This window comes from Physeter macrocephalus, chromosome 20 (assembly GCF_002837175.3).
Source record: "Physeter macrocephalus isolate SW-GA chromosome 20, ASM283717v5, whole genome shotgun sequence".
Classification (NCBI taxonomy): Eukaryota; Metazoa; Chordata; class Mammalia; order Artiodactyla; family Physeteridae; genus Physeter; species Physeter macrocephalus.
The window spans coordinates 10,839,853-10,867,798 of record NC_041233.1 but is presented as its reverse complement, the minus strand read 5'-3'; the positions used below and the strand labels follow the sequence as shown (position 1 = coordinate 10,867,798).

The 27,946-nt window shown below is 39.7% G+C and overlaps 1 protein-coding gene across 13 annotated transcripts in view; it reads right to left on the bottom strand.

Moving 5' to 3' along the window:
• CSGALNACT2 (chondroitin sulfate N-acetylgalactosaminyltransferase 2) overlaps positions 1-27,946 on the bottom strand; it is a 64,939-nt gene that overhangs the window by 8,843 nt on the left and 28,150 nt on the right. For 5 of the 13 annotated variants that reach the window (XM_024115702.3, XM_024115701.3, XM_007117939.4 and 2 more), the window contains exons 3-8: positions 26,656-26,872; positions 25,240-25,341; positions 21,800-21,978; positions 19,890-19,984; positions 9,101-9,182; positions 115-3,699 (exon numbers count right to left, since the gene is read on the bottom strand). In XM_024115702.3, the coding sequence (XP_023971470.1) occupies positions 3,407-3,699; positions 9,101-9,182; positions 19,890-19,984; positions 21,800-21,978; positions 25,240-25,341; positions 26,656-26,872 (968 nt within the window). In that variant the 3' untranslated portion in view covers positions 115-3,406. Of the gene's footprint in view, positions 1-114; positions 3,700-9,100; positions 9,183-19,889; positions 19,985-21,799; positions 21,979-22,858; positions 23,130-23,570; positions 23,593-24,265; positions 24,358-25,239; positions 25,342-26,655; positions 26,873-27,946 lie in introns of those variants that run through there. The other 8 variants (XR_008616077.1, XR_008616078.1, XR_008616076.1 and 5 more) reach the window with 6 other exon arrangements.

Below are 27,946 nucleotides of genomic sequence, written 5' to 3'. Positions count from 1 at the left end.
ATAAAAAATGCAAACTACCTAGGAAAAAAAAATCTAAAAAAATAATACATGAAAATCCACTGTGTGAAAAAGTATAAAACTTAATTGAAAAACAATAGAGACCAAAATAGATAATGTCATGTTCAAGGATCAGAGGGCTCTGTACGATAAAGATGTACATTTTCCTCAAAGTGACCTTATAGATTCAATGAGATTCTAATAAAAATTCACAAGTTTTCATTAAACTTAACAAGCTTATTCTAAAACTTATATGAAAGTACAAAGGCTGCAAACAGCCATGACAATCTTTAAGAACAAGGTGAGCGGATTCTCAGAAATATCAACTCCTATAATGTTATAGTAATATTAGACTGTGATGTGATGACGTGGTGACAGACAGCCTAATCTGCTGAACAGATGAGAGCCCAGGAGCAGACCTGTGTGTGTATGACATCTGATGGATAAGCGTGGCTTTGCAGATCTGTGGGTAAAATATGGACTTCATAGTAAGGCAACGCTGGAAAAAAGTGAAATGCAATCCTTATGTCACATAATACACAAAACCTCTTCCACTTTTATGACTGGGAAAAAGCAAAGCTATGTATGAGGTATTCAGAAGATAATACAGAACAATAGCTTTAAGATACCCTTCTCTATTATGAGGTCATAAATCAGTAATAAAAAGAAAACATAAAGGAAAAAGATTAATTGAACACATTAAAGTTAATTTTTATTCATCAGAAAGTACCATCAAGAATGGGAAAAGACAAGCCACATCCTGGGAGAAGTTACTTGCAAACATTTAACCAACAAGAACTGGTACCCAGAATATGTGAAGAATTCCTATGAACTTATAATAATGGACAGAAAGACTGGAAATGAAAATTATAATTACAATTCATGCCTAAAGCCCACTAGATTAGCAAGAATTAATAAGCCTGACAAAATTAAGTACTGCCAAGGATGCAAAGTGAATCTCTTACAGTGCTGGAGGTGGTCCACTTTGGAAAGTAAGTTGAACGTACACACAACCGATGACTTAGCATCATTACTCCTAGAGAAATTCTCGCACACTCCTCAGAGACACGCACAGCAGTATTCATAACACTGCTTGTGATAGCAAAAGCAAATAAGTAAACAAAAAAAACTATGAATGATCCAAATATCTATAAACAGTAGAATAATACTACAGTATTTTCATTCAGTGGAATACTAGTCAGTAATGAAAATGAATTAATTTTGAGATTAACATGAGTGAACCTCAAAAACAAAATAGTGAAAGTTAGAGTATAATGAAATAATATGCATACAAATTCAAAACAGGCAAAATAGTCATTGGGTAGAGATACATACATAGTTGGGAAAACTGTGAAGAAAAATGAGTGAAAAACTATCACAAAAATCAGGATAGTGACTATTATGGAGAGAGTGAGGGTATGTGATCGAGAAAGGGCACACAGAGGCCTTTCACTGGTAATGTTCTATATCCTAATCTGAATAGCTGGTGCACTAGCATTGGCTTTATTAAAGTACACATTTACATGTCATACACTTTTCTGTATTTATGATATTTTACAACAGAAAGAAATTAACTTATCACATTTTCATTTAACTTTCGGTAATAAAATATTTTATTGGTACCTTTTACTGTCAAAAACAGAGTAATGTTTCCATTGCTTAGCTTCCATCTTTAAATGAAAAGCTTTTTTTTTAAAAAAAAGGAGAAAAAAAATCATTTGATTCTGTCAAAAAACCAGCTACAACTCACTTTTGCAAATAATTAGGTTCTCTCACTTTAAATACCTTAATTCACTGATCTTCACAATAAATAACTGCATATAAAAGGAGACAATGGCCTGAACAATTTTGCAGAGAACATTTTACACATCTTAAAAAACTAAGCCTAAATGCTATCCCAACTAAAAACTTGTAAGAATATTTAGTAAGAGTTATTATAAAATTGAATTCATGTAGCACCAAGAAATTTGGGATTTATAATATTTCAGATGATATGATTTACTGAGCAAAAAGAGTAATGATTTGTCTTCTATGAATTTTCAGGGGTTTCTATACAAATAGAAAGAATTCAATATAGGTCCCTTTTAAAAGCCAAAGGTTCAAAAATCTATGCATGCCTTTCACCGTATCTCCAATTTGTGGATCTTGACCATACGGTAAAAGATCCATGTGTGATAAATAACATAGTACAGTCATATCTGAATATAATTTCTTATTCATCTTGTCTCCTTAATATAATTTACACCTCAATTAAAACATCATTCTATCTGCAAGTTATATATTTCTCTAAAATATTCTGTAATTCAGATTTCCATTTAGACAAGCTTCCCCTCCTCCCCTTTTCTCGAATCAGTATGATCTTATGGTATACCTCATTAAATTGTTTGGTTTTTCTTCCTTCAGTGACACTCCCCCTCAACTCAAAGTATTATAATAACACAGATGTAGCTTAATTAACATATTAGAAAAAAAGGATAATACATACATATGGATCCATGCTAAATAAGACAATACAAAGCAAAAAACACACAACACCATGCTATGTTCATCTATTCTGAAACACCACAAGAAGGCCTTGATAGGGCCCTGGCTCATGTAAACTGATATCCCAGACATCCCTTGTGTCCCATACTCCAGCATAATTAACTGTTCTGTTAAAGACGTTTCCATGTTTGTTTCTGTTTGTTCAAAACAGTCTACTGCAACTTTGACTCCTAATCCTGAACATGATGCTAAATTAGTAACACATTATATTTTTAATCAAGCCACAGATTATAACCTTAGTATTTTCTACTATTACCCATTTGTTTAAAAACAGACATTGAGGGGGCTAGGCAACAACACAAAGTTGAGGGATTTTTGTCTCTGCCTTCTCTTGATTAGTTGGGGATTTTAGATGTGTCATTTAATTATCCTCTGCTTCAGTGAAAAAGGATCCTTTAAGCAACTGCCCAAAGATCTTAATTTAAAACCAAGCAGGTTGACTCACTGGTCGGTAGGTGAAAAGTCCTTATCCACACACTCCATCCATAACACACCGTCCTCTCTTTGGGAACAGGATGCTCCCGACCCACCTTCAGCACAACACATTCCATCCCTCAGCCCAGACGCAACCAGGATACACATCAGAACATGAAGCCGGGTAAAATTAACTCAAAGCTACTCTTAGAACAAATACCAGATTTTGATTTGTCAATGATTCCATAGTGAAGTATACTCATAAAACAGAGACTTTGCATTGCAAAACTTGCTTTTTCTTCTCACACTAAGTTAAATTGCTAAAGTAATGTCAGCAAGAACACAAAAGATAAGCATGTCTTCTCTGAAAGAGGCACTGCATCTGGAATTGGAATTAAGGCTAAATAAATAGTGCTGGTTTGTGGTTCAGACTAACGTGTCACTGATCACATTAACCAACAGATTCGCTATTTGTCCTGTATGCCTGTTTGTGAAGATGCGTCTCTATCTCCTCCCTGAAGACCAGCATTCCCAGGTGTGAGTGAGAGGCCTCGTTCATGGCTTTGGACTGGATGCACATGCGGTACTGCTCGGGGGTCAACTCATCAGCACAGCGTTTCTCATGCCAGAGGTGGAAAAGACCAGGAACCGGAGTCCGAATCACAATCAGGTCACCATGTAAGTATTTTCGATAAAGATGAACATCTTCTCCACCCCAACCTTTTACTTCCATATCAAATCCACCTGCAGGATCAAAACTCACACTGTTAAATAACTGCCTGGCAGCCGGAGCACAGTCAAACCTGATAAAGATTTAAACATTCTGCTTCAAATGAGATGGCACGGTATAAACCAAAGACACCTGAAGTAGAGGACTGACATCCTGGTTTAGAAATCCAGTTACCAGCTGACGTCTAGAAGCTCACAATCTGTTGTTGAGAGTATGAAAGTGATATTAAACATTTGAGAATACTTTGTAAACTTCAGAGTTCTACAGAAAACTTCTAGAAAGTCAAATAAAGGAGAAGGAAATATAAATCACCCACAATATCACCACCATTAATGTTTTATTATGTTTTCTTTCTATCCTTTGAGATCCAAGTTCTTCTGGGTCACAGAAAACTTTCCAGAGGGGAAAACAGAAGAAATGGCCAAGGTGGACACATAAAGTTGAGAGTGGGCACACAGATGATTTAAAGCCATGGAAGTGGGTGAAATTACTAGAGTTTACAGGGAAAACAGGGCCCACATCTAAATGCTAAGAAATGTCAATATCTAGAGGGTAAACAGGCAGAGAAAGACAAGTCAGCAAAAGAGACTGGGAGGTGGCCCCAGAATTAGGAGAAAATTCTGGAGAATGTGCTATCACAGTAGTGAAGTGAGGAAAGCATCTTGAGAAAGAAATGGTCAAGTGTGTGCTGCTCAATTAAGAACTTAAAGAGAATCAAGTAGACCTGGCAATGTAAATGTCACTTAGAGTCTTACTTAGAGCAAGGGAGATAGAGTTCACACTATTTTCAAATTGGTTTAAGCTGAACTAACTTTAAAGAAGCGTGGAGAATACAAACTATTTTGAGTTTTTTGAAAAGCTAGAAAAGATTCTTAAAAATGGATAAAAAAATTCTTTAATTAAAAGCTAGGTTTCCAAATTATGTCTTTTGTCAAATAATTCTATGTCACTTAATTTCACTCTCATAGGATGACAGTAATCCTGAGATGTCTGAAAAATATTACTTTAAATAGTCACAGCTTTACTAAATGCTATGTCTGATTATATCTTGGCTTTTCTTCCTTGTAGATAAGAATAATCTCCTCAAATACTGGAGACGGTATAGACAGTGAAAATAAACAGAGGACTTCCGGTTTCTGGTCCAGTATGTACAGACCTTAGAAGTCATCACTCCATCCTGACAACAAGTAAAAAGTTGAACAAACTGAAAACTCAACAACTCTTTTCAGATCCCTCGGAGAAATAAAGTCACAGGGCAAACTGTGAAGAGACAGATAGGTGGGCAAGACAGAATCACATCTATTAGGGAAGAAATGGACTAGTAGAAATCTCCAGGGGAACCAGTACTGGGGTAGGAAAATCTGAACTGTAATTGATGAATTGCTAGAGGCTCAGTGGAGAAGTCTAAGAGTTGAAAACTCCAGAGAGGCCTGCACACTTTTGTGAGTTTTACCCCTAGGTCTACCAGGTTCTCACAGTGAAGACTGGAGAAAAATCCCCTAGCACTTTCAGAAGGAGGGGGAAAGTAACCATTCTGAAACATGCAAAACAAAATATAGGGCATTTTGTTCTTCTTAATAAGGCCTGTGCTCAGGAAAAACTATTTTACCAGAGTCTAACCTATCTCGGGGAAGGGATATACCCAACTCCAGCCCACTCTAGCCATCCTGTCCCACCTAAGACTGGGGGCTGTGTCTGTGAAACGATTGTGAGGTTCATGGTCCAGGCTCACAGGCTCACTAAAGATGGACTGAGACCTTATCATAGGACTATAGAATACTTCCTCTTCTCCCACACCTTACCATCACTAAAGGCCTATTTACTGCAGTTTCCTTTACCTAGTACATCATGTTCGGCTATGAAGAAAAAAATTAGGCAAACTAAAAGTCAAAAAACAGTTTGAAGTAAGACAGGCTGGGACCCGGGACCCTTTGCTGCAGTGCTGCAGTGCTTACACCTGGACACACCTCTCCTCGAGCAACAAAATACAAAGAAATGGGACGAAAAATAACTGCATGAATGTGCAGTTGGGGCAAATTATGGATAGAAAGATACACAAGACCGAAAAACCCAACTGCCACTTCTAAAGAGCCTGGAGCAAAAATTGGGTGTCAGGAGCAAAAGCAGGGAACTGCACATGCCCCCTGAACTCAACCCCACCAAGGGGTGGGCAGACCACCTAAGCCACCCCTCTGGCCCGACCCCTGGACACACGCCTACCCTCACCCCATATATGGAACAAGCTCGCCCTGCCTCAGCAAGTGAGCAAGCAAGGGAACCTGTCGTTTGTTCTCACTCCCCCGCTGCTGCAGCAGGGGCCACAATAAAGCCTTGCATGAATGTCTTGTCTGGCCTCTAGTCAATTTCTATTGATTGGGGAAGGCTAAGAACCCTGGTCAGTATCAGAAGAGAAAGAGCAAACATCAGAACCAGACTCAGATTTGGCAGGGATGCTGGAACTAAAGGACTGTGAATTTAAAACGACTATAATTAATATGCTAAGTGCTCTAATGGAAAAAGCAGACAACATGCAAGAACAGGTGGGTAATGTAAGCAGAGAGATAGAGATCCTAAGAAAGAATCACAAAGAAATGCTAAAAAGCAATGTAACAGAAATGAAGAATACCTTTGAGGGGCTCACTAGTAGACTGGACTTGGCTGAGGAAAGAATCTCTGAACTTGAGAACAGGTGAATAGAGACTTCCAAGACTGAAAAGCAAAGAGAAAGAAGACTGGGGGTGGGGGGTGGGGAGGGGAAGAAAAGAAAAAACAGAACAGAATATCCAAGAACTATGGGACAACTACAAAAGGTGTAACATATGTATAATGGGAATACCAGAAGGACAGGAAAGAGGGACAAGAACAGAAGCTCCAAATGAAAGGGCTAAACTGCAAACAAGTGCTGCTGAGAGGTCAGGGGCTCCCTTTCTCACCCAGCCCACATTCATAGGGTAGAGGCTCTCCAAGAGGGAGTAGGCCCTTCTGCTCCCACCTAATGTCCTGCTCATAAAGCAGGGGTGTCCCTCTGAGAGAAGTGTGCCACTATCTCCACCCCCAGGTCTGGAGCAGAGGCTCAGAGCTTTTTCTCAGGGGAAGCAGCAGTCCGTAAGAACAAATGCTCCAGAGCTTTTCCCAAAGGAACTGACTTTATTTAAAAGAGAATGTGCAGAAATTCAGGCCTAAGGGGGCTCTTGAAAATACTGGAGATTTGGTGGTAAACAATTAAGAGGAGGCTGGTAGCCCCATGAGAACAAGCTAAAATGTAGGCCAGCCAGTTTACCAGAGCGAGGCAGGCAAAGAGACAGCTAAGATGAGCCCTCCTGGGGTCCAAGCAAACTGCAAAAAAACTTGCCTCAAAAACTACCCTGCAAAAGGGTTTGATTTAACTGGTTCAGACTATGGAGCAATTCATGTCCCAGAGCACTGTCAAATCAGCGAGCAAATTAGTGCAGCCTAACAGCCTAATAGGTAGGAGTGACATCAACAGGCATGGAAAGAGACAGTCAAAGAGAGCCCCGCTAAATCCAACGTCATCCCAGGATGGCTGTGCACATGCCCTGATGAGTGACACGAAAAGCTTCATATTGTTGGGAGGCAGAGGGTAGGGAGACAGAATTCACTAAAATAGTAAAGCCAAGTCAATTAATAAATGAATAAGCAAAGTCAAAACAAAATACAAGCCCTGGAGGCAGGGGGAGTCAATATCTAGAATCAACACAAAATATTATCTAAAATCTCCAGTTTTCAAAAAAGTATTGAAAGAATACTGAAAAGTGTGACCCATATACCAAAAGAAAAGCAGGCAACAGAAACTGCCTGTGAGAGCACCCAGATGTCAGTTTTAGCAGATTTCAAAACAACCATTATAAATATGTTAGAAGAATTAAAAGAAATCATGCTTAAAGAAGTAACAAAGTAAGATGACAATGTCTCATCAAGAAGAGAATATTAATAAAGAGATAGAAATGAGATTCTGGAGTAAAAAAGCACAATAACTCAAATGAAAAATTCACTAGAGCAGCTCAACAGTAGATCTGAACTAACAAGAGAAGAATCAGTGAACCTGAAGATAGATCAATTGAGATTATGCAATACAAAGAAAAAAGAATGAAGAAAAATGAACAGTCTCAGAGAAATGTGGGACACCATCAAGTGCTCCAACATGTATCTAATAGAAATACAAGGAAAAAAACAATGAGAAAGGAGCAGTGAGAAACAACAGAGGTCAGACGGCAGTGATGTATCCTTACTATTTTATTAAGCAAGAAATCAGGGAAAAAGGCATTAGTTTCAAGTAATAGTCTTTTTTATTACTATTTGCTGATTTTCCAACATTTGTTACAGAGATAAAAAGACAAGGTGGAGGACTTCCCTGCTGGTGCAGTGGTTAAGAATCTGCCTGCCAATGCAGGGGACATGGGTTCGAGCCCTGGTCAAGATCCCACATGCCGCGGGGCAACTAAGCCCGTGTGCCACAACTACTGAGCCCGTGTGCTGCAACTACTGAAGCCTGCGCGTCTAGAGCCCATGCTCCGCAACAAGAGAAGCCACCACAATGAGAAGCCTGCGCACTGCAACGAAGAGTAGCCCCCGCTTGCCACAACTAGAGAAAGCCCGCGCACAGCAACGAGGACCCAACGTGGACAAAAAAGAAAGACAAGGTGTAGGAATTTCCAAAACAAATGGCTGATTATAAAAATGAAGGTAAGATGGACCTAAAAAATACACAAAATATATTCTATTAAAAAATATATATACCATATATTCTAATATGCTGTGGAAAGGTAGCCCCTGAATGAATCAGGAGACATGGAATGAATGAATCAGGTTTCAGCCTGCTTCCTTAAACTAGGCTCTGATGCTTTAACTTTTGCTGGGTGAGACTTAAGGTACAGTGGGGCAGGTAGCTTAGACGAGATTCTTCATGGTTAGCTTTGGTTTAGGGGAGTGGATGACTAAGCCAGTGATTCCAAGTTCCCCACTCCAACTTCAACCAGAGCTAGAAAGAGTAGGCGTTTTTCCATTTGTTTTAAATACTGGGATTTTGCATTATGTTCAAGAAAACGGTGGTTTCCTCTCCAAGTACAAAATATGAAAGCCCTTGGACTAGATAACCCAACATTATTTCTAGCTGTAACAATTCATGAGTACACCACCAAAGCTAGGTACAGATCTTTTGTAAGAGTACTCGAAACAACTGCAAATATGGGTATTTTATTTTATCATTATGACCTCATTTTTCTATTCAAAGACACTAATTATAAGCTCACTTTGCCTTTCATATTTCCAAACTCTTCAGCTAATCTCAGACATTCAAAATTTAATAGGAAAACATTTAGATCTGAGACCTTTTAGAAAAATGCCATATTACGGTATATACCTAAAGTCCTATCCTTAAATGTAAGGTATACTTACCAATGGTCAGGAAATCTGATCGATATTGACAAGTCATTCCAAAGCCAAAATCTCGCCAAAAGCCAGAATCCTTTTTGTGAACCTTAAGTTTAAAAAACAAAATTAAATTTAATCCCTCAAAAACTAGAAGTAGTTTCAATCAACAATGAAACAAATTAAAATATTTTCCAAATAACTTTTTCCTGTCATTTATGCGACTGATAATGGATCAGATGCCTTTGTATTATTAAATCCTTACGAAACCAACAAAAATACAGTAATCCCCATGAGCATAGGATTCTTGCTACTTCTTTTTTGTTGTTTTGTTTTATGAATTTTGTTTTATTTTACTTTTTTTATACAGCAGGTTCTTATTAGTTATCTATTTTATACAAATTAGTATGTATATGTGAATCCCAATCTCCCAATTTATCCCACCACCACCACCCCACCCCCTACCCTGCTGTCCCCCCTTGGTGTCCATACTTTTGTTCTCTACTTTCAATTTAATTTGTTCAAGCCTTGTACAAGGTGCAAGCTGAGGTTACTAATAATCAAAGAATTTGATGCCTGACCTCAGGGGGCTTACATTCTATTTAAGGAGGACACCAGTTGCACAAGCACATACCATAATACACTGATCACTTCTACACAGTAGACCTTATTTGGTGCCTGGCCAGCATCCATTCCCCTACCACTTTCCTAACTGTGTACAGTTTTGCTCTGGTAATTACCTGGCCCCATGCAGCCCGTGAGCCTCAGGGACGCTCCTTCCACTGGCAGCGTCAGACTGGGCCGTGAGCACGCTACACCAGTGAGACGGTCTCACCCTACTCACTTAGGAACTGATTAGGCATTAGACAAAATTCAGGTCAACATGCTAAAACAGGAGGGCTATTGGGAACTTTGGAAAACGAAGCCCCCTCATTCTTCTGAGAGCTACTAGAAAAGACACTTGCTCTCTGTGGATGGTGTAGGGCAGAAGTAAGCAACTACCACCTGGCTTTGTAAATAACTGTACTGGAACAAAGCCACACTCATTTGTTTACAAATTGTCTATGGGTATTTTTGTGGTACAATGGCAGAGTTATTAAATAGTTGGAACAGGGACTGTATGGTCTGCAAAACCTAAAATATTTTCTATGTGGCTCTTTACAGAGTAAGTTTGTCAACCCCTGGTGTAGGGTATAGATGTGAAGTTTGGAACTGCTGCAGTCCTTTCCCACCATGAGGGAAACCAGCTTTAAAATGGAGCAGTCACCACTGAAGTCCAAGCAGAGAAAGAAAAAGAAAATCAGGGCTTTGATGACACTGAACCTGCAGAATGAAGTCAAAGTTGAAGCTTGATAAACCTTCTTTTAAAATTCATACATTCAACAAGTGTTTAATCTGTTGGACTTGGTTTTGGGAGCTGGGACCCAGCAGGGAACAGAGGTGACAAAATCCCTGCTACCACAGAGCCTCCGTTTTGATGGGAAAATAGCCAATAAATAAATATAGGTCTCAGGTGGTGACACATGCTAGAAAGAAACATGCCGTAGGCTAAACAGAGAGCAAGATAGAAAGGCTATTTTAGATATAATGGCGACAAAAGGTCTCTATGAGGAGGTAACGTTTGAGCAGGGACCCTACTGAAATCAGGGAGTGGGCCATGCAAATATGTGGAGATCATTCCAGAAGCATGTACAATGGCTCTGAGGGAGGAGCTCACTTGGAGTGTTTGACAAACAGTAAAGAAACAACTGTGGCAAGAGCTCAGAAAACAAGGGCAAGAAGAATGAGGCCCCAGGTCAAGAAACAGCTATTACATTTTCCAAACATAAGTGGTATTACAGTATTTTGGTAGGCTTATGGCAATGATCTAGAAGAGGCAAAATGGTGGATAGGAGAGAGTGAAGAGTGGCTGAGGGGCGCCCTTGTTTAGGCATGAGGGATGAGCTCCACGTAGTTCACTACAAAAGGACGAGCTGGCCTTATGAAGGAATGTGGCAGTTCCTCCACTGGGATTGGAGAGAGGCTGAGAATGCGATACAGAGCCAGTGAGGCCGATGGATCTCATGACAGGAGAATAAGGAAGTGAACATCCGACTGCTTCTCTTTTCTAAATGAAACAGCTACGTGGAGAGTGAGGAGTGGGGAGGGTTGCTGGGAGGCGTGAGAAGGACAGTGTGGCGGGCTTGGGGACAAAGAGTGGGTGGACTAGGGTAAGGCACAGGATTTCAGGGCCGTCTGGGACTCCTGAGGCCTGTGGTCATGTTTAAAGCTATGCTGTGTAGTGGGACTGTGTGTCTCTCACTCTCCACATTCTGCTGCTCTGGGGCCTGGTTGACAGAGTTGCCCTTAACCAGGTTAGGGTTCTAAGAGAAAACACTGGAAGGAGTGAGGGATGAAGGAGGTGAGTGTATGGCAAAAAAGAGGCTGTGGGTAACAGCTGACCATGGAGTCTGAGTTGGGTGAGGAGGGAAATGAGGATATGGATGTGAGGAGGGTGACAGAGAGAAGAGAGACGGGCACCTCACCCAAGCTGCAGCATTCTGAGACAGCTTCCTCCAAGAAATGAAGTTAGAGCTGGGATCTGAGAGATAAGTAGGAGTTAGTCAAGTGAAAGATGTGCTGGGAGAAAGTTCCAGGCAAAGGTACAGATTACGCAAAGGCCTGTGATGGAAGAGAGCACTGTGGGTGAAAGATGGTGGGACTAAACACTGGGGTCAGAAGTAGAGGTGCCCACAAATGTGGAGCAGGGCTCAGGAAACTTTTATAGAGAACTGGACAGTAAATATTTTAGGCCCTGCAGAACACAGAATCCCTGTCTCAACTACTCAACTCTGTCACCGTAGTGTGAAAGCAGTCATTAACAATTAAATAATAAAATAAACACGTTGTGTTCCAAAAAACTTTAAGGTCACTGAAATTAGAATTTCATATAATTTTCATGTGCCATGAAATATTATCCTTTTAAAAATATTTTTCAACCATTCTTAACTCATGGGTCATTCAAAACTAGGCAGCAGGCCGGATTTGGCCTGCAGGCCACAGACTGCTGACCCCTGGCCTAGAGGGATCAGCAGGGCCACGTCAGAGAGAACTACGTGTGCCTGGTCACATGGTTTGGGCTTTATCCTAATGGTAATGGGGGTTCTCTGAAGAGTAGAAGCAAAGGAGTAATGTGATCAGATGATGTTTTTGGAAGATCATTCTGGATGATAAGGGAGAAGAGATAAGGAGAGAGAAGAGGTAAGAAGGCAAGAATGGAGGCAGTGAGGCTGGTTAAGAGGCAACAGTTATAATCTGGGGATAAGAGGCTGGTGGTATAGACTGTCATGGTATGTACAGAAAGAAAAAAAAATTGATGGATGTAGACAAGATTTAGGACACAGAATTGACAGAAGTCAGCAAGTGACTCAATGGGCAGGAGCAGGGGATGAGATGGAAGGATCATCCAAGGATGACAGCAGACTGTTGTCCTGACAATGGGTATGTGATGGTACCTCCCCCACAAGAGCAGGAGCACGGGGTTGGGGGCGGGGGAGGACCAGCCCAGAGATGGATGATGTGGAGCTAGGTTCTGCACACAATGAATTTCAGTGATCTGTGGGGCAACCACAGATTGGAAATTCTTGCAGATAGCAGGAATATAGGAATATACAGGTCTGCAGAGGAGGCAGCTTTTGAGAAGAGTGGGACAGTCTGAAAAAGCTGCTGTGCAGAATGGGAGAACCACTCCGGAAAACAGAATGAACCAGGCAGTACTGAGGACTTGGCTCAAGTAGGAGCTAATAAATGAAATACAAATTTTCCTTTAACATTTGGTGGGGGGGCGGAAGGCTTCTTCCTGAGGGCAGGACTTTTTGTTAATTTTGCTCGCTATTAATTTTGCTCACTGCTATATCCCTAGTACCTAGAACAATGCAAGGCACAGGATAGGCTTTCAATAAATACTTGTTAAATGAATAAATTTATAGAGGCATAAGTTTTGTGGCAAAACCAAGATTGGGCTCTAATATTCTTATCTCCTTTGTCAAAAAATATACAATATATATAATCCGGGTGCAAAGTATTAAAACATCCACTCTGACATTTCTACCCCAGGCCAATTCTGATTTTATAAATATTATGACTTCATTTATAACTTTAGTTTCTTTAAAAATTCTTCAAATATTATCAGACTTGGGGAAAAGAGTCATTGGTTTTGTTTGATTTTTAAATCAGCACATTTTCACTGAGGAAAGTAGAAGGAAACTCATATTGTCTACAATATTGCCCTGATTGTTAATATTTTATTGCATTTTACTCTTTCTCCTAAGCATGTGGGAGATGCAGCTATCCACACACAACCTACATCTCCAGCCCTCAGCTGCTCACAGACGGCAGGTTCACGAATCTCCCTGGCAACTTGGCACTTTCTCTTGGACATGTGATAACCAACACACACCTACCATGCTCAAATTGAAGTCCTGATCTCTCCTCTTGCCACTCCTGTCTTTCCCTCACTCCCCACATCTAATCTACCAGCAAGCTCTGTCAGTTCTGTCTCTAAATCATAGCCAAACCTTTCTCCACAATCACCATCCTCACCCAAGCCACAGCACCGCCCCTGGTCTACTGCAAAAGCCTAACTGGCTACTTGCAGCTAGAGCCACACACAATCCATTCTGCAAAGAACCAAAACTCCCAAGGCTTTCTATCACACTTACATAAAATTCAAACCCCTTACAGGGGTATAGCAAGCTCTATATGACCTGGCCCAGCTCTGTGCCCACTCGCCCCCTGCACTCCAGCCACCTTAGGAAATCCATTAGCTGTCTTTCTGCCTGGCACTGCCTTCCCCAGTCACTGTGTAGCAGGTTCCTTCCTTTCATTCGGAAGCCCCTCCAACAGCCCCATCTCAGAGAGGCCTTTCTGACCCAACGCAACACAGATACCACCTAATGACTCTTCACAACGCAGCCTGTTTTAATGATCTGCATGGTATTTGTTAATTGATTTTGTTTTCTGTCTTTTCCTACCAGACTAAAGATTCTTGTGAACAACAATCACGTCTGTAACAGTTCTACGTGCTGGGGTTCCAGCGGTGAATAATGGCTGGCATAGAATGGACGCTCACTATTTGATGAATTAATATAATAGAGTGGAGACTATGGAGCCACACTGTCCGGGCTCCTGGCCCCATCCTGGCCAGCTGTGCATTAGGGGAGGGGCACTCATCCACACACAGCTGTCTCCTCATCTGTAAAATAGGGGTAATAATAGCACCCACCTCAGAGGTTGTTACACGATTAAATGAGTTAACGTGTATAAAAAACAGCACAGTACCTTGCACAAACAAAAGGGTACATAAAACACCAGCTATTATAGCATTAAAATATCTAAAATATGTATACACCGTTTACCATTTTTTAACTTCACATTTACCTCTACATTTACGCTGTTGTATTTATTTCCATTTCATGAACATTCTCCTCTTGACACACAACATTCACCACAGTATGTACTAAACTTCAATTTATCATTTTATTATTAGAGTTTTGCTTGCTTTTAATCTTGTCAATATTATGCATATTGCTACTCTACACCTCTGATTACTTCCTCAGGAGACTCCTGGGAGTGGAAATTATTGGATCAGAGGGATGAACCTGTTTGAAAACCCCTGACCCAGAAAGCTCACCTGCATTCCCACACCACTGGCAGGGACAGAGGAGAGCCCCTACCCCACCAGCCTCACTCACATGGCTGTTTTTAAAAACAGCGATTTCACAGCAGAAGAAAAGTATTGCACTGCTATTTAAACGCATTCTTAGTAAGAATGACTATTCAAATATGTTTACTGTGAATTATTATCAAATGCTTTTTAACTATTTTTTTCCTATTTGGTGTATTTCCTATTTACTTCTAATACAACTTTAAACATTATGGAGAGCAAACTTTTGTCTTATGCTTTTTTTTTTTTTGCAGTACGCGGGCCTCTCACTGTTGTGGCCTCTCCCGTTACGGAGCACAGACTCCGGATGCGCAGGCTCAGCGGCCATGGCTCACGGGCCCAGCCGCTCCGCGGCATGTGGGATCCTCCCGGACTGGGGCATGAACCCATGTCCCCTGCATCGGCAGGCAGACTCTCAACCACTGCGCCACCAGGGAAGCCCTGTCTTATGCTTTTTAAGTGAGAAGAATGAAGCTTAGAAAGGTTAAATAACTTGCAATGGTTACAAACTGGTGAAACTACAATTTGAAGTTGAAGTACTTAAACTTATTTTTCTATACAACATCTTGGAATGAATCCACTTTCAAATCATTCTTCGCCCACATCCTCCCAAACCAGACAAGAATATTAGCTCTTCACCCTCATAGACTGAGTCCATTTTGCACTTCTTCTGGTTTGTTTCTCCAAGTAAAAATTTTTTATAAATTTTTTATTTTGAAATAATTTCAGATTTACAGAAAAGTTGCCACATAGTAAAGAGTTCCCATATACTTCTCTTGTAGCTTTAGCTTCCCCTAAATGTTATTATCTTACACCGTTGTGGTACATTTGTCAAAACTAAGAAACCAACAATGGTATATCACTATTAACTAACTGCAGACTTTATTTGGATTCCACCAGTTTTTCCTTTAATGTCCTTTTTTCTGTTCTAGGATCCAGTCCAGGTGACCACATTGCATTTGGTGTTATGTCTCCTTAGTCTCCTGAGAAACTGTGACATTTTCTCAGTCTTGTTTTTGATGATCTTGACAGTTTTGAGGAGTAATGGTCAGGTATTTTATAGGATGTCCCTCAATTTGGGTTTGTCTGAAGTTTTTCTCATAATTAGGCTGGGGTTATAGGTTTTTGGAAGAAAGACCACAGGGGTGAAGTGCCTTTCTTGTTACATCACACGAGGGGGTACATGACAACACTAGTAATGTTAACCTTCATTACTTGGTTTAAGGTGGTGTCTGCCAGGTTTCTCTGTTGAAACCTACTAGTTTTTCTTTTTTCATACTTGTTTCTTTGGAAGTGAGTCACCTAGCTCCACCTTCTACAAGTTATTTAGAATTCGGTAGGGAAGATCTCTTTCCCCCCTATCTAATCTAATCAACCTATCAATCTAACCAGTTCATTCATTATTATTACTAATTTACTCACTCACAAATTTATTTATATCAGTATGGACTCATGGATATTTATTTTATGCTGGTGTTATAATCCAGTACTAGGTGATTTATTTTGTTGCTCAAATTGTTCCAGCTTTGCCACTTTCAGGCTCTTGTGTCCCTCTGACATACCCTCATCCTTTTGTTGTTTGAATATTTCCTTACTTTCTAGAACTACAAGATGCTCCAGGCTCCTCTATTTCCTGTCCCAGCACTAAGATCTGGGAGCTGGGTATGCCTTTTACTCTAAAGATGTCACTGCTTCTGGGTCTCTTGGGACAGAGTTAGGTCATACATGTATGTATACCACGTATATACCCTTTGACTTTTTAATCCTAAATTGCTATTAACTTCTTTTTTATTATATGTTTCATCAACAACTATTTAAAGAAACTAAAGTTTTACTAGGTTCTTGCTGTTGTTGACCACTTTTTAAAAAAAATTTATTTATTTTATTTTAAATAAAAATTTTTTTGGCTGCGTTTAAATAAAATTTTTTGGCTGCATTGGGTCTTTGTGGCTGCGCAGAGGCTTTTCTCTAGTTGTGGCAAGCAGAGGCTACCCTTCGTTGTGGTGCGCAGGCTTCTCCATTGCGGTGGCTTCTCTTGTTGGGGGGCACGGGCTCTAGGTGCACGGGCTTCAGTAGCTGTGGCACTCGGGCTCAGTAGTTGTGGCTCATGGGCTCTAGAACACAGGCTCAGTAGTTGTGGTGCATGGGCTTGCTCTGCGGCATGTGGGATCTTCCAGGACCAGGGCTCGAACCCATGTCCTCTGCATTGGCAGGTGGATTCTTAACCACTGCGCCACCAGGGAAGCCCCTGACCACTGTTTTACTCTCAGGTCTTCCTCTTTCAATGTTCTCATTCTCATTCTGCTGAATTAGAAAAGGTCCGTGAGAAATAAACTCTTGAGTTCTTCAGTGTTCAAAAATGTCTATTTTGCCCTCAAATAAGTCAAATATAGATTCTATAATCGAAGTTATTTTTCTTCAGAATTTTCAAGGTATCATTTTATTATCTTCTAATACCAATGTTATCACAATGGTCGCGAGTGCCAACCTATTATTCCTTTGTAGACAAGCTAGGTTTTGCTATTTTTGGTGTCTCTGGAAACTATTAGGATTGTCCCTTGACTTCTGTTCTCAAATGCAAGAAGACTTATCTTTTCTTAGTTCTTTGAAGTTTTCTTCTATTTCCTCCCCTCTCTATTCTTGTTTCTTTCCCTTCTGGAACTCCTATTAAACAATCTGGGAGCTTCTGAATTGATTTCCCACATCTCAATTTTTCTCTCACATTGTCTCTTGGCCTGTCTGCCAGTTTATAAACTATTTCAACTGTGACCTTCTGCTATTCAGCCCATTTACTGAGTTTTATATTTTCACAATTTCCAAGCTCTGACTCTATTTTTAGCACCAAATAGTTTTATGAAATTAACATTTTCTCTAATTTCCTTAAAGATATATTTAAAGTTGTTTTCTACCTGTATTCATATTCTCACGTGTTAATTTTTCTATTTATTAAAATTTGGTGCCTCTTTCATTGTGTTAGTTTCCCTCAAATGTTTGGCTAGCTTTGGTTAGCTGCTACTCATTTTTGTTTCAAAAATCAGTGTTCAAAAACCCCTGGTTGTTAGCTATGATTACTGGGGTCTATCTCCAGCAATAGTGAAGGAGGGACTAAACGTGGTCTTGGGCAAAATGTTCCAACAACAGCTCACCTCTGGAGTCTGGGGCTCCCTATCCACCCTACAACTCAGTATTCCTAGGACCCTACCCTGCCTTTCTAGCTCCAGGGACCACACACACTGCCTCAGCCTGTAGGTCAGTGCCTGTGATGCCTGCTGTTCAGCACACCTCCCAGAGAAGCAAAGATACTCTACCACTCCCTGTCTTCTATGAGCTCAGAGGATGCAAGGCAGCCCCATCTTCGTTGTTGTCCTGAATATGTTCCAGACTGTTCTCTCCTCCATTAATCAATCCTATGACAACTATTGTCATCTTACAGAATTTCTCAAAATTTAGATCGCCTAATGGCACTTCTCTCATTCTCCAATATGAATATGCCTTTTTATTTTTAATAATTCACTTCTACAAAGGATTTAGGGTGTCAGATAAGGCAGATGTAGATGCTCAGTTTGCCACTTTGACCCCATTTGTATCTATATTCCTAAGTAATACTGGCCTACAGATAAGGTAGAAGTGTGTGTGTGTGTGTGTGTGTGTGTGTGTGTGTGTGTGTGTGTGCATGTTTATGTATACATGCTTTGCCAGGGGTTGGTATGAAGATAATGCTGGCCTCTTAAAATATATTAAGTAGATCATATAGCACTAATATTACCTGTTCTTTGAAAGTTTGGAAAACTCACCAGTGAAACATATCTACGTATCTGCAGGTTAAATGTTTGATAACTGTTCTAATATTTTAAATTGCTCTTCGTCTCTTCAGAGCTTCCATCTCTTTTATTTATAAAATACTAACATGCGCTTTTATAAAATATTAACATGAGGGACTTCCCTGGTGGCCCAGTGGTTAAGACTCCATGCTTCCAATGGAGGGGGCGTGGGTTTGATCCCTGGTCAGGGAACTAAGATCCCGCATGCTGTGCGGTGCAGCCAAAAATAAAATAAAATAAAAGTACAAAAAAAAAAAAAATTACATGAATTTAGTTCATGCTAATATTTTATAAACTCTCAAATCTTTCCTTTTATTTAGAACTTTTTAAACTTACTATATGAAATAGATTTCTCTTAATGTTTTCTTTTCTAATTTCCTATGTTGTGTTTTCTATTTTACCCTGAATCTGCCCACTTTATGATTACATTTTTTCTGCACATAAAGAATAAGCTCCTATATTTGTCAATCTATTATTTTTGGTTCATTAATTTCTGCCTTTATCTTTATTTCTTTCTTGGAGTTACTTTTCCCTTTTTAAACATGTTAAATTGTCTTCTTAGTTCATTTATTTCCTTTTTGTTCTTAATGTTTACAATAAAAGATTAGGCTAAATGCAATATAGTATCCTGGACTGGATCCTGGAACAGAAAGAGGAGGTGTAGTAGAAAAACCTGCGAAATCCTAATAAAATCTATAGTGTAGTTAGCAGTAACTTACCAATGTTAATTTCTTAATTTTGGCAAATGAACCATGGCTATGTAAGATGTAAACAATAGGGGAAACTGGGTGAAGTACAGGAACTCTCTATACTATCTTTCCAACTTTTCTGTAAATCTAAATTATTCCACATAAGTTTATTTAAATTTTTTTCAAAACTTTTATAACTGTCAATAACTATAAGTTCTGCTATATGGCATTCCCATTCCAAGACTTTCTAAGTAATTTCCCATAGTATATTATTCCTTCTTATTTATTTAGTAGTTTTAATTTCCAGTTAGTAAGGTTTCTAAAATTAAAATTTATTTTTAGTATTACTAAAAATAAGTTGGTGGAAATGACCGTACAATTTTCACAATCTAGAACCTGAATTTTTCTCTGTAGCCTAAACTTTTCTGCCCACCCCCCAACCCCCTGCCAGAATCACACTTTATGGAGGGGGTACACTATGAAAATGTGTTCATAGTAACTACAGTTTTTAATTGAAACAATGTTTTCTGTTTGTGAAACAAACATAAAGGAACCAGGCAAGGATCTCTGAGACTTCTCATAACCGATAGTAAGAGTCTTACCAGCTGCTGTTCCACAGGCGGGGGCACATCCAGATTGGCATAAACAATGGCAGGGTTGTAAAGACTAAACACCACAGGGTAAAACACCTTCTTACCTATAAATTAAAATATGATTACATCACAAAAAGAAGTAATAAAATAAAGCACTGATCTTTATTGCAATATCTACTATGACTTTGTTAAAGTGCTTCTTTGTTACATATGATGATTTTATTTTATTAATATTGTATTTTATCAATGTTCAGGTTACTGAAACCTCATGTTGATGAACATGATGATGATTTTATAACATATCAGTAAGTTTGGCTATGAAACTATAACCTTGCAAAAGAACAGAGAAAAAAAGACTGAAGGGTGCTTTATTCCCTTTTGACATGTTTATTCCCGTTGACTCTGGGGCGATGCACAAAAGCATTCTCTCAGCTGTTCCTGAGGTGAACCATTTATTAATCATTATTTCATCGAATTAGCAGTAACAGATGTAGGTTAACCTCTGACAATCACCAAGAAACTTAGAAACTTCTGTTAAACTCACCCTTCAAAATGAATCATAGAAACAGTGAATCCAAAGGATATTGTATAATGGATACATAAAGAATAATTAGAATATAGAACTGCAGACAGATCTAAACAAGATTTGGAAAACTTGGGAAGACTGAGTTAAAAATACCTGATGTAATAGCCCCCTCAAAAGGCCTTGTCATTAGCATTCAAATTGTTAGCACTGAGGGGACCCTTTAAGGCTAACTAACTAGCCCATCTCCCCTCCACAGAGAACCCCTTGCTGAGACTGGCCTCAATCAGACGTGATAATATGTAGCACTCAAATTGTCAAGGACCCTGTAAGTAATGGGCAGCCTTTTTATTACAAGATCTCCAGCAGATGTTCATCTCACCTTCATTAAAACCCACTTAGGGGGGCTTCCCCGGTGGCGCGGTGGTTGCGCGTCCGCCTGCCGATGCAGGGGAACCGGGTTCGCGCCCCGGTCTGGGAGGATCCCGCATGCCGCGGAGCGGCTGGGCCCGTGAGCCATGGCCGCTGGGCCTGCGCGTCCGGAGCCTGTGCTCCGCAACGGGAGAGGCCACAGCAGAGGGAGGCCCGCATACCACCAAAAAAAAAAAAAAAAAAAAAAAAAAAAAACCCACTTAGGGAAGGGGAGCTCAATTTCCCAGAGGCAAATCTATTTCTTTTACTTAAAGAAATAATGTAAAAAATATATAAAATATATTTTTTTGCCTGGTGCAAAAAATGTAAATCTAACCCTCATTTACCCACTTGACTCTCAGAGAGTTCCTGACAACCGTCCCTAACCAAATTGATTAATAAGAAGATAATAATTTGTACGATGAGTAGTTCTATATAAAAAAACATTTACTATGAGATTTTTTTAATACAGAAAACTTCCTTTTCACATTTAAAATATTTGATATATAAAAATGTCACTTGCTCTTAACATTTTCAAAAAATATATACAACCATAAAGTATAGTAATCTTCCCAAAATGCACAGTCTGGAGACCAAGCACCATCTGTATCTAGACCTCTGCGTGAGTGCATGCCTGCATGTGTGTTGGCACCACCTGCCTGAGGTAGAGTGCTTCTGAATCTCACACATGACACTATCGCCTTGCTCTTTTTTGATGGGTGTTACTTCCTCCTTGTCAATTTCAAGACTTTTTATTTCTTTGCATTTGTTTATTTGAATCCAAATGTATACACTGGAATCTGGCCATAAAAGAACAAGGGGTATGAACTTCAGAGGGGCAAATTTTCACTTTTCTACTTAATATTCCAGCTAAATGACACCAAATGTAACCTTTAAAAAACATAATTAACTTGATTCGAAATATGGGATGTGCTGAAATTGTTCTAAATTCTACACTCAACTCACCTACCAACATTTTACCCACCTGGCTCAGCATTTAACCGGCAGCTGTTAAGGAATTCGGCTGAGAAATATATATCAACATCGCAGAAAAACATCAAGACCTCTCCCTTGTCCCAAGCTCGGGCACCCACATTTAGTCCTCGTCCACGATTAAATTCTTCATTCAATGAGACCAAGGTGTAATTGTGAAAATTAGACTCACTATGAGGAAAGCACATACAACAAATGGTAAGTCCCACTTAAAGCTGACTCTCTTAACACAACTTACAAAATATATTTTACTTTCAGGTATTTATTATGTTGGGTCTACATTCATATAAGGAAAGGCAATGATCAGTTTCATGTGTATGATCATCATCAGGGACAGACAGTCAACTAAATGCCCACATTTGAGGCAACATGCTAGTGGTGTGAAGTTAATAAGTGTTGAGAGGCCACTACCCTTCAGGATCTTAAAAACCTATTGGGGAGGTAAGAAATATACACATGGAAAAATAGCATAATATTTGGTAATAAATAATGCAATCCACATGAATGATACATACAAAGAGTGCTCTTCTCTCTAGTTCTTCAGATCTTTGCTCAAATGTCCCCTTATCAGAGGGATCCCCTCATGCTAAATGTGAAGTAGCCCCGACCTCCCTTCTCTTTAATCTCTATCCCCTTGCCCAGCTTTGTTTTCCTCAGTACCACCAGACATGTTTGTTTGAGTGTCTCCCACTAGAGAGAGCAGGGATTTTGTTTTGTTCATTACTATGGACACAACGCCCCTCAAAGGGTAGGAGTTCAATAAATATTTTCTGAATGAATGAATGAGCAGCAGTTCTGAGGAAAAAAGACTGCTTTTGTCTGAAGTAGTTAGAGAAGATGTTTGAAGCAGAATTTAAGTTATGCCTTAGTTAAAATCCTGAATTCAGTGGTGAGTGTAAAGCTCATTCCAATTAATTATTCTCAAAGGCAAGGAGGTAAGAAAGTAGAAAGTTTTTTTAAAGAACAGGAATCAGACAAGTCAAGCTGGAACACAGGGATTCTAAAATAGAACAATGAGAGAAGACCAGAAAAGAGTCAGACTAAGGAGTACCTTCCATGAGAAGTTGAAGAACTTGGTCAGTGTTCTAAAGTCAAGGAGGAGTCAGGGTCTTTCCACCAGGGCAGTGGTTTATCACAGGCAAGTCCATGCACCCACAGCATCAGAATTCCCCAGGATCAGGTCAGAAATACATATTCTCAGGCCCCACCCCAGGCCCCTGAATCAGATACTAGGGGAGGAGCTGAGCATCTGCGTCTCTCCTGGGACAAGTCACGCCAGGTTACTGATGTTAAAGTCGGAGAACTGCTGCACTAGGGGAAAGCTGGATCAAAAAAGGAACATTTTTAAAAGATTACTCTTAAAATAGTATAGAATGTGAAATGGAGAGATGGAAGCAAAGACTCAAACAGTGCATAGAGTGGACTCCAAGTGCTCTGAGTGCCCATGCCTCCCCTGCCCCCTTTATAGGTTGTAAATCTCTCCCTTCTTTGGGGGAAACTGCTGATCACCACCTCACACTCCCAGCACCAAGTGGAGGAACTAATCACAGAATACCCCAACCGCAGTAATTTCCTAGGGGCGAGGACCAGACTCAAGCTGGGCTAATCAAAATACCCCCACCCCACCTGGCCATAGTGACTGGCTCAAGAGTGGGCAAAAGTCCTTCCCTGGGATTTTCTCAACTGGATCTGGGAGAAAGCTCTTTCCTCTCTGATGGCAAAGCTGAGAAGATGTGAGCCCAGAGCCGCCAACAGTCATATACCTCACATGTGGAAGAAGCCAATCTGCAACAGGAGAATGAAGTCAACATGCAGAGAAAAAAAGACAAGATGACAAGAGAATTCTGATGGTATTCAAGTCTCTGGTCCCAGTCCCTAAGATACCAAAGCTCTTTTGGTTTTCTTCTCATTAAATTTGGTTATAATAATCCCTTTAATTCTGGGAGTTATCTAAGATTCTTCAATAATGCTCCCATTTTCCTCAACCAAATTCAAGATAAGTTTCTGTCATTTGCCACAGAGGAGTCTTGATTAATGCAGGGACAACTTCAGTAATACCAACGTGAGTCACTGGTACTTAATAGGTGATCTGAAAATGGTAAGGAGGGAAGAGACAAAGGGAAGAAATGGAGGGAGGGGAGCATGGGTTAGAGCGGTGGCAGCAGCAAGGAAAGGACAGATCAGAGGTCCTGTGCGGTGAGCAGAAACCTATTAATCAGAGGTAGAGAATGAGTGAAAGACGCTGGCCCTCAGACATCAAGCCCAGGGAATCATGAGAACCTTCGTCTGAACTGAAAGAGGGCCATCAGGAGGAGGAGCCAGTGAAGGCAGAGGAGAAGACAATGTTTGTTTTTCATACTCCAATGCTGTGAGAGTCCCTTTGGGGTAGGGACTGCAACTCCCTCCTCTGTGCCCAGTCCTATCCCAACCACCCCAGTTAGACTCCCGAGCAGTGTACCTGGAACACAGTCGGTGGGACTCAATGAATGTTAGTTGAACGATTCGAGAAGAATGGCCGGCCAAAGCTGGACTCTTAGGGAATGGCCACAACTAGCAGAAAGGTAAAGAAGCAAGTAAAGGATACAGAGTTGATGTGGTCAGAAAAGTCAATCAACCTATATCTCACATTATAACATATCTACATTTATAAAAAATTTACATTTTACAAACATCAGAGGAGAGGTTCAAGAAGGAAGTACTGGTTAGGTATCAAATGTAAGAAAGCAAAGAGGATGACAGAGAAAAGGCTGAATTTGGCAGTTAGGTCATAACTCTGGGCCCATAACTTAGAGATGAAAAGGCTGAGAAGCTACAGAATTAATAATGGAGTATTAAGGAATTACTAATTCATTCATTCAAACCTCTGAGCACCTACTGTGTGCCAGGTACTATATGAGTTGCTTGGTTAGATAGCTACTGTTTTGTGAGGTTTAGATGTGAAAGGACAGAAACCTAATAGCAGTTACTGGGTACTGGAGAGTCAGGTGGGGGTCTCTTAAGGATAGGGGAGACCTAAGCATCATTTGCATGGTGAGAAGGAACTTAGGAAAATGGAAGGAAAGGAAGGTGGCAAGCAAGAGAGACAATCTCAGGAGATGATATCAAAGTGAGGGATTAGATTTAGAAAAAGGGAAAGAGTTCAAAAAGAAGGAAATGGAAGAAATATCATAAATGGAGGCAAATATATACAAGGTGAGTGGGCCGCAGAGTGAGAGCACCCTAATCATGCCACACTGTCTAAGAGGTTAAGGGAAGATGAGTCATTTAGAGTGAACTTAGGGGTGAAATGAGGAACTTACTAGCACCACCACTCACATGCTCAGCCAACTTTTAACAGCAGCTATTCAAAATTATTCATTCATTAAGTATCTGAAATTCTCATTCTTCTATTATTATATATAAAGGACTTCAACGGGGACATGGCTCACCAACCTTGTGACAGATTCTAGGATAGACTTGACTTTAGATAGTCCTTCTTTACCAAAATACACGACTGTGAGATGAATTCTCTTGTCCTGATGAATACATACATCCCTAACAGAATTGAAAAATAAAGTTAATTCAGGAAAATATATGAGGCACTGCTCATGCAGAAAGCAATCACATGAAGCTTTAACAAGAAAACAAATGAAGCATTACTCATTTAGAATGAAATCACACAAAGCTTTAAGTAAATATAAAACTGGCAATATTGCTGAATTTTGCCATATTTCAAAACATTTTTGGAACTTTTGCTTTGGTATTGCCTTCAGGAGCAAATTATAAGCTACTCAAGGAAATAAGTTCAATCAGTTCAAAACCAAATAAATAAATAACTCAAGTTTGGGGTCAAGAGTTACTTTGTCTTCAGATTGGCTAATTAGAGAAATTATACTTATCATCAAGGAATAAATATTTGTCATGATTGAGATTAGTAACTGTAAAGAATAATGTAGCATCTGAAGGTAATTCCAAGAAAGGCAATTAAAAAATGCTTTAGGAAATCAGATCTCAAGCGAGCAATTTCAAAAACATAAAACTCATTCGGAAGCATGACTTCTAGATATTCTGCAACAGAACTGTGTTAACTAACTTTTGCGTCCAACAACTTCAATGAGAACAAAGACTGGGACTACAAAGAATTAAAACTATCATATTAAAGTATTAAAAACATGACAATTGTTCAATTAAAACAAAAAAGTAAAACTTTCCTCAAATCGTTACCCTAATATGTAGCTATTAATTTTTTAACACTTCAGCATTTAAAAATATCCAAAGTTAATGATTAAAAAAAAGAAAAAAATTCTTTTAAAAACTGCTATAGTCTCTGCTTCCCAAGATGGAATAACATTCTCCCACGTTTACTTGAATATTTGTATTTCTAAAATTTCTTTCAATTTTGAAATTCGAATTGTTCTCGGGGAATTTTCTGGGGAGATAGTAATGCTCTATTATCTTAACTGGAGAGGCAGTTACTTGGGTGTATACATTTGTCAAAAGTCATGAAACCTCTATCCTTGGAATATGTCGATTTTATTGTATGTAAGTTACACGTCAATAACATTATTTTTAAAAATTCAACTTGTCCTAAAATGAATTCAAACACAATTATAAAGGTAATCAAATTTAGTTTCTAATAGTTGTCACATTCAATTTACTTCACAGTTCAAGTTGTCAATAACGCAATATACTATACATGCCTTAAGATAAAAGGGAATATCAAAACATAAAGTTCCCTAAAGCCTAAAAAATTGTTCTGTAATTCTAAGTAATCATACTCAGTGAAGGTAAATTAAATAAAATGGCATGAAATGTGCTTTTTTTTTTTTTTAGGAGTGCTCAGTCAAATCACTAAGCCCCAGGAGTTACCTGAAGTTCTGCATAAACTGTGCAAATGCTTCAGTTCTTTCAGCAAGCGGCACAATGATATTAATAACTGATCTAGTAATGTCAATCATCTCGCTCTTCACTTTCATGAGAGGTCCAAAAGGGCGGAAGAGAGTCACATGTCTATATTCCATAAGGTCTGCTTTCTTAAAAAAGAGTTCATACAGTGTGCCCTTATCTCTCTCAGTGCGATAATAACCTAAAGGAAAGAGTTAGGAACAAAGATGTCTCCATGTCAAAGTTTACAAGTTCAATATGACTATTGATTTTACTCCAAGATCAAAAGTGTGATACCAGACTTCTAGGTGCGCCACCAGGGAAGCCCTAGGGTTTTTATATATTTGTGAAAATTTTATCCCCACAGTATAGTGAACAACAACTGTTTCTTTAAAAGGAGAGGTTGGGCCTCCCTGGTGGCGCAGTGGTTGCGCGTCCGCCTGCCGATGCAGGGGAACCGGGTTCGCGCCCCGGTATGGGAGGATCCCACGTGCCGCGGAGCGGCTGGGCCCGTGAGCCATGGCCGCTGAGCCTGCGCGTCCGGAGCCTGTGCCCCGCAACGGGAGAGGCCACAACAGAGGAAGGCCCGCATACCACAAAAAAAAAAAAAAAAAAAAAAAAAAGGAGAGGTTAAAAAAATGTTCACCACTCTGCTATATTATTCAACCCATAGAATATGCTCCAAATGATAATGATTCCTTTTCATATATGACTTTAATAGCAGAGCCTATCAACACAGAAACCAAATGATGAAAATAAAGAAATTACTTCTAGCAATACTAAATTCTAGACCTGAGAGTCAAATCATCTATTACTTGGTTCAGCTTAACAAAAATGAATTGAGTGCATTTGTGTCAGGCACTGATGGTATAAAGAGGGCTATATGGTCCCAGTTTTTTGGAAGGGTCAGTCTAGTGAGGAAGACAGAAAAATAAAGAAACAAAAATATAGTGATATACACATGCAAACACACAAGACTCTGGATAGAATGAAGTCAGACAAAGAAAAATCAGTATAAATTTAAACACGGTGATATGAGACACCTTTGGGAATAAAGTATGGAAGTCTATTGGGCAATCTGGTTTTTAAGTGTGACACTCAGGAGACAGGTTAGACCTATAGATGTGTGAGTCAGTCAATATCTGGAAATAAAATAGTGAACAAGATTGACTGGTCCCACTCCTCCTGAGGCTTACAGTGTATCAGGAACTAAAAATCAGGAAATGGGAAGTGCCATATACTATGACAAGTGCTATGAGATGGGACACAGGGTAGA